The sequence below is a fragment of the Lipophrys pholis genome, assembly GCF_963383615.2.
Source record: "Lipophrys pholis genome assembly, chromosome: 9".
In the NCBI taxonomy this organism is placed as follows: Eukaryota; Metazoa; Chordata; class Actinopteri; order Blenniiformes; family Blenniidae; genus Lipophrys; species Lipophrys pholis.
This window is the reverse complement of record NC_137639.1, coordinates 30,940,482-30,947,667: the sequence shown is the minus strand read 5'-3', so window position 1 is coordinate 30,947,667 and position 7,186 is coordinate 30,940,482. Positions and strand designations below refer to the sequence as shown.

Genomic DNA, 7,186 nt, shown 5'->3' with positions numbered 1-7,186 from the left:
CCAGACAGACGACAGGCACAGGGAGGGACGAGTCCCTCCGTCGGTCAGAGGGAACCAGAAGATCCACGGCCGGACTGTGGAGCTCCGACTCTGGAACACAAACACCAGGATGTTTCCTGCAGTGACGTCCAGTTTCTCTCAAAATGTTAACTTTGTTTTTGGAGCTATGTAAAGTGAAGTCCTTCTCTATCTTCATAAAAACTATGAACACGTGCAAAAAAAAAAAAAATGGCCAAGGGAAAAAAAGAACTAAAAAACTTATAAAAAAATAAAAAGACATGACGGAACCATGAGGTAGCAACATGCTAAGAGATGACAAAAACAAGTTCTTGTAGAACTTTCTTGATATTTTCTCCACGACCAACCAGGAAGTGAACCAATCGTCACGCTGGAGAACGAAAACACAAAACCCTGAGAAATGGTTCTGAATAAAGTCACAATTATAAAAACAAACCGGAGAATGTTCACATTTCACTCTGAAGTTATAACAAATTTATAAACGAAAAGAATTTTGTCCAGATGTTTAAAAAGAAAGTTTAGATTTCAAAGTGTTGACGATGACTTTTATTTTTATTCAAGAATAGAAAAAAAATATTTGGAATGCTTAAAATGTGCCAAGAAAAGTAATAAATAGAATTAACAATAGATTCAACTTTAAAACTTAAACTTAAAACTAACTTAAAATATTAACTTCCTTTTTAAGATTTCGAACGTCACAAAATGGCAAAAAGTCGTCGCAGATCTTTTCCTTGGAAACGGAATTCTTTTCATAAAATGTTTAGTTTGTAAGACGTCTTCTGCTTTCAATATTTCCTCGTCTGCTGCGGCTTTACTCCTGAGAATTTGATCCGTGTCATTTAAAAATGCCCAAATTATACATTTGAATATTTTAACTATGAAAGCATCTGTTTTGGCGCCACCTGGAGTGCATCTTTAGAACTGTCCTGGCAGCCTGTGCCAGCCTGAAGGGACTGAAGAGAAGGAACTCTGCCTCGCCGGTGACGGCGGGCGTCGTCCCGCCGCCGATCGCCAGCATGAGCCCGTTGATGTGCACGCAGTAGTAGCGGCCGGCGTCCCGCAGGGCGGCGCCGGAGATCTCCAGGAGACACGTGGTCCGACTCCAGGCTCGTGGAGCCACACCACCTCCGAGCAGCGACCCGACATCGGAGCCACGTCGCATCGCAGCTCCACCTTTGACCCAGAGAGCACCGACACGTCCGCCGGCTCCTGACGCAGCAGAGGCGCCGCCGCCGCCACTGAAAACACATTATATAGCGATTACTGTGTTGCTTTTAGTGACTCAGCATTTTTTATTTTTTTTTTTTAAGAATAAAAGACTGACTGGTTTAATATTTCGGACAACTGGCTACAGAGCCGCGCCAGAAGTTTCATTATAAAGTTTTGTTAAACGTTTATTTTCGGAAACAAAAAATTCAAGTGCAACTCCACATTGATGGAGTAAAAATATATATATATGAAAATTCTTTAAGTTTTGATCATCCTCCACAGTAGAAAGTCTGAACAACGGAAACAGTTGGCTTGTCTTTTCAGATTGCGTTATATAAAATAGATATAAAACTCTATCAAACTAATTTCTTCAGAATGTTTCCTCTTCGTCTCCATAATATCAATATTATTATAAATTAGTCAAAACAGATGAATAAGGGTTGAATTTGAAATCCAACAAGTACACGTCCGGAAGTTATAAAACTGTTTTTGATATCATGATTTATGTCTAAATATTGTAATTAAACTGTAAATTAAACATATAAAACAGCACCTACATACTTCTAATGACTAAATACTTTTGAGTTGTTGTGATTAGCAAAGCCGCAACTTTATTAGTCAAACTTTCTTTTCTAAAAGTCGTCAGTTTTTATAATTTCCTCCCAAACGAACGTACTGAGTGTAAAAACTGTATTTTATTATTGAAGCTGTGACCACAGAGCAGACAGACGAGAGACGGCAGCTTCATGGTCGGTCCACAGGATGAAGGAAAAACTGTCCCGTCAGCACTTTGACCGCCTTCACAACAGGAAGTGACATCACGGCCTCATCAGAGAGGTTTGATTTCAGTGTGTGTGTGTGTGTGTGTGTATTTATTGACTGGAGTGGAAAGAAAGAGACAGAAAAAGATGGGTAGAAAATTTGACCCCGTGTGGACAATTGAGGAACAGCAGGTATTTTTCTTGAAAAAAAAAAAGAAAGTGTTTTTATTTCTACTGTTTCTAATGATTGAACCTCCATCGGCCGGGTCACTTCCTCCAATCCAGTCTGAGGCTGTTTAAAACAAAAAAAAAAGCTGAATGTTTTACTCGAGTAAAATTCTGAAATGTACTTCAATACAAAGGGTAAAAAAGTGGAAAATTCGAACTTTGATATAACGAGAACACGAGGCAACATATTAAATTAAGTCACAATAGAAAACAAACTGCATGTGATCAAACACAGAAATATATAAACAAATTCATCTTGAAACTTTGTCAAATGCCTCATAACTGAATTGATCATTTTAGTGTTCAGGATTCAAGTTTGGAGTCAGAGAAATCATTTTTTAAAGAAATTTAAACAAAATTCTTGGAAAACAATCCATTTAAAGCTTTTATTGTGGAGGGGCTGTCAGGTCGTTGAAGCTTGTGGAGTTTGCATGTCCCCTCTGTGAGGTTAGTTGATGTCCCTCCATGTCCTGTGGGTGTGAATGTGTGTGTGATTACGTACTGCTCCTATGATGGGACTTTTATTTTGAAACAGAAAGAGTTGGTTATCAATAATGTAACTTCATCTTCCCAGCCCCCTCTGGGGGTCTCTGGGGGTTGAGGGTTGGACCCCCACAGCTCAAGCAACTAAAAGCCCCAGGGCAGCTCCTGGTAGTGCTGATTGGGGGGGTGAGGGGGCCGGTGGGGGTCCACAAAATAAGAGTCCTGATCCACGTAATCCGTCTGCATGTAGGCGTTGTTTTCCTCGCTGTGGTCCAGCTCGTCCTGAGTGTGGTCGGGGTCTCGGTGGTCCACCAGAGCGTCGGTTCCGTCCACCGCCGCTTTGCGTCCAAACGACTGGTACAGGAAGATGCCGACCACGAACTGCAGCACCTGCAGAGGTACAGAACCAGCGTTCACCAAGTCCGTCGCTATCAGGGGTCCAGCAGGAAGTCGTCACCATGACAACATTTAGTCCCGTTTCCACGACGACGACGTTTCAAGTCAACACGCACCGTTTTTGTACTTTCATTTCATAAAAGTTTTATGTTTACACGTCAACATTCTGAAAACATCTCTCTACACGGCAACGGAACAAACAATGAAAATGATGTAGTTTCAGTGTTGGTCCACTAGTTGGTGCTGTTATTGGATTGTTAGTACGGTGAGCATCAAAATAAAACTGCCAAGATGGATTGTTATTACGGTGAGTGTCAAAATAAAACTACCTAGTTGGATTGTTATTACGGTGAGTGTCAAAATAAAACTACCAAGTTGGATTGTTATTATGGTGACTGTCAAAATAAAACTACAATGTTGGATTGTTATTATGGTGACTGTCAAAATAAAACTACAATGTTGGATTGTTATTATGGTGACTGTCAAAATAAAACTACCAAGTTGGATTGTTATTATGGTGACTGTCAAAATAAAACTACAATGTTGGGTTGTTATTATGGTGACTGTCAAAATAAAACTACAATGTTGGATTGTTATTATGGTGACTGTCAAAATAAAACTACCAAGTTGGATTGTTATTATGGTGACTGTCAAAATAAAACTACAATGTTGGATTGTTTTTACGGTGACTGTCAAAATAAAACTACCAAGTTGGATTGTTATTACGGTGACTGTCAAAATAAAAGTACTAAGTCCCAGGAGAATATGGACTGTGAGTCATGACACTGTGGAGAAAACTTTGTTCTGATTGGCTCTACTGAGCATGTGCAGAATGACTAGTTACTGCACATGTGTAATTTTTACTTGAAATTGTAAACGGAGAACACGTTCGGACAGTTCTCATGACAAATCGTTGTGCTGCAGTTCGATTCAGAAGCGAATATCTAAAATCATCATATCTAAAATATACAGTACATACCATATGTGACCACAAGAGGTCACTTCATGACCACGGAAATCTGCTATAATACCACAGAAAATACTCCATTACTGCTGGATTTGACTGAAATGCGTCTCAAAAGACGATCTCCATGGCAGAATTTGTAGTAAAAATTATCAAATATATTGAAGACTTAAATAATGTCAGAAAACAAATTACTTTGTTGATATGTTGGGAAAAAATTACGATATTAGTAATAAATCTAAATATGTGTAAGAATAAACATCTGGCCCGTTACCTTACAACATCAACAAACTTAGTATTTTAAATACATATATAGATAGTAAATAGTAAATGCAGTAGTTTAAAATAATTACATTTACAAAATTAAAAGATAGATTATAATATATGTTTTAGGTGGATTAGATGCAGATTAAGTATTAATATATTTTTTCAAAAAGGTCACTTCCTTTGTATCTGCTTTACTGAAGGACTTTTCCCTTTGAAATTACAGAACATCTGGAAACCCGTCCCCCCAACATAAATAAATATGCTCTGTGATCTCCTCCCGACACACAGAGCCCAGATCTGTTACCTGGATTAAAATGAGGCCGACGTCCATGCCGACGATGGTCAGAGTGTTCTGCTGCAGCCAATCACTGAGGCTCTTCCTGCAGCCCTGAAATAACAAACACACACATAATGAACAGAGAAGAAGAAAAAAAACTACAAAACTTTAGAGGGTCAGAAAATTGTTGCCAAGAAAACAAAGGAGGGGACCCAATGCAGAGCCCTGTGGAACACCACGTTCCACCGGGAAGTGATTGTAAAAGCATCTAACATCCAGATTATAGAGCATCTTCCTCCTCTAACATCAGATTATAGAGCATCTTCATCCTCTAACATCAGATTATAGAGCATCCACATCCCCTAAAATCCAGATTATAGAGCATCTTCCTCCTCCAACATCCAGATTATAGAGCATCTTCCTCCTCTAACATCAGATTATAGAGCATCTTCACCCTCTAACATCAGATTATAGAGCATCCACATCCCCTAAAATCCAGATTATAGAGCATCTTCCTCCTCCAACATCCAGATTATTGAGCATCTTCCTCCTCCAACATCAGATTATAGAGCATATTCCTCCTCTAACATCCACATTATAGAGCAGCTTCCTCCTCTAACATCAGATTATAGAGCATCCGCATCCCCTAAAATCCAGATTATAGAGCATCCTCCCCTAACACCAGATTATAGAGCACCCACCCCTAACACCAGATTATAGAGCATCTCCCCCTCTAACATCAGATTATAGAGCATCTTCCTCCTCTAACATCAGATTATAGAGCATCACCCTCCTCTAACATCCAGATTATAGAGCATATTCCACCTAACATCAGATTATAGAGCATCTCCCCATCTAACACCAGATTATAGAGCATCTGCCTCCCCGTAAATCCAGATTATAGAGCATCTCCCCCTCTAACATCAGATTATAGAGCATCACCCTCCCCTAAAATCCAGATTGTAGAGCATCTCCCTCCCCAAAATCCAGATTATAGAGTACCTCCCTCCCCAAAATCCAGATGATAGAGCATCTTCCTCCTCTAACATCAGATCATAGAGCATTTCCCTCCCCCAAAAGACAGATCATAGAGCATCTCCCTCCCCTAAAAGCCAGATTATAGAGCATCTTCCTCCCCTAACAGCCGATTATAGAGCACCTTCCTCCTCTAACAGCAGATTATAGAGCATCCTCCTCCCTCTACCTGACCCAGAAAGTGCTGACCGCTCAGCTAAAGCTAATGCTAATGCTAACACGTCATTATTAACACGAGAAATTTAACACGTAACTAGTTACTTTTTCTAACCTGCAGTAACTAGTGAAGTAACTGTTTAACGACCCTGCCACTCAAGGTGTTCAGCTGGAGTTCATCCGTCCACCGGTTGTTTTTAACGTGAACAAGAAAAGTGTTTACGACCGCGACCTCTGTGAAAGTGACGTTTCCTCGTCCGAGCCGCGCGCCGGCGGCGCCGAGCTCGGAGCACCAGGGCGAGTCGGCGGCGGGACGGGACGATCGGAAACAGGAACACGGGAGGACGTCGGCACTCGTCAGGTTGAGACTGGAGACGTAGGAGTTCTTCAGCCAATCAGCAGGCGCCTCCAGGCCACAGCAGCCACCCTGTGGGGCGGGAAGCAGCCGGCGGTCCACAGCTTCAAACAGGAAAATATACAAGCTGGAAGAAAGACTGATTCATAGTTTAATTGTCCACTAGTATTGTTGTATCATGTATTTTAGTATTTTGTATGAGTTTTAGGAATCCTGGTGTTGAATCTTAATGGTTATTGTTATTGTGTTTCCTGTTGTTGTGATTTTTAATATCTGTCGGAAAGCAGGTGTTACATTTTAATGGTTACTCCTGATGTTATATATTTCTACTGTATGTTGTATTTATAAATATGTACTAGTATGTTGTGTGTCTGCAGATGGAAACTGGCTACGGCTAAAATCTGGTACGAAGCATGTTTTCTTTAAGATTAATGTTTTTGTACGTGGTCCCTGAAAAATAAAATAAATGGATAAAATAAATAGATGATAAAATAAAATAATATATATATAATATAACAGAAACTATTGGATGAGACACAATAATGTTAAAAGGCATTTCTGTTCATATATTTCAAATTGATCTATGTCATAAATGAGAAAAGGTAAATTGAAGGAAGTTAAAGAATGGAGGAGGGATATCTTTCTCTGTAAACTGACATGATGGATTTATCGATCGTATAAATATGAAATATGAAGATTGAAGCTGAACGCAGTCGTTATTTTTAAGGGAAAATGAGCCTACTTACAGAATTACTTAAATAAAATGATGGAATATGTGTGATTTTGTCAGTTTTATGCCACTTGAATGTGTTATTAGTAATTTTTTATTAAACAAATATTCCTTATTAATGCACATTTTAAACCGATTTCAGTCTTTGATGCAAGAATCTTTCAGTTGAAACTGAGTTCAGTCGATGAATTCATCAATAAATAAAAACTGCATTTTAAATGACAGCAGGAATCGTGGTAGCTGAAGTAATAGAGAGGCATGAACTGAAGCGTTTGGAGGAGCAGGACTCCCCCTGGTGGACTCACGT

General features: G+C 39.6%; 1 protein-coding gene across 1 annotated transcript in view; it reads right to left on the bottom strand.

The window, feature by feature from the left end:
* Positions 1–1,902: 1,902 nt before the first annotated feature.
* Positions 1,903–7,186, bottom strand: part of LOC308114791 (CD82 antigen) — a 7,633-nt gene continuing 2,349 nt past the window's right edge. The window contains exons 5-8 of the mRNA XM_080471971.1: positions 7,185–7,186; positions 6,027–6,221; positions 4,631–4,714; positions 1,903–3,089 (exon numbers count right to left, since the gene is read on the bottom strand). The exon at positions 7,185–7,186 is cut by the window's right edge and continues 97 nt beyond it. Coding sequence (XP_080328097.1) covers positions 2,844–3,089; positions 4,631–4,714; positions 6,027–6,221; positions 7,185–7,186 — 527 coding nt within the window. The 3' untranslated portion in view covers positions 1,903–2,843. The remainder of the gene's footprint in view (positions 3,090–4,630; positions 4,715–6,026; positions 6,222–7,184) is intronic.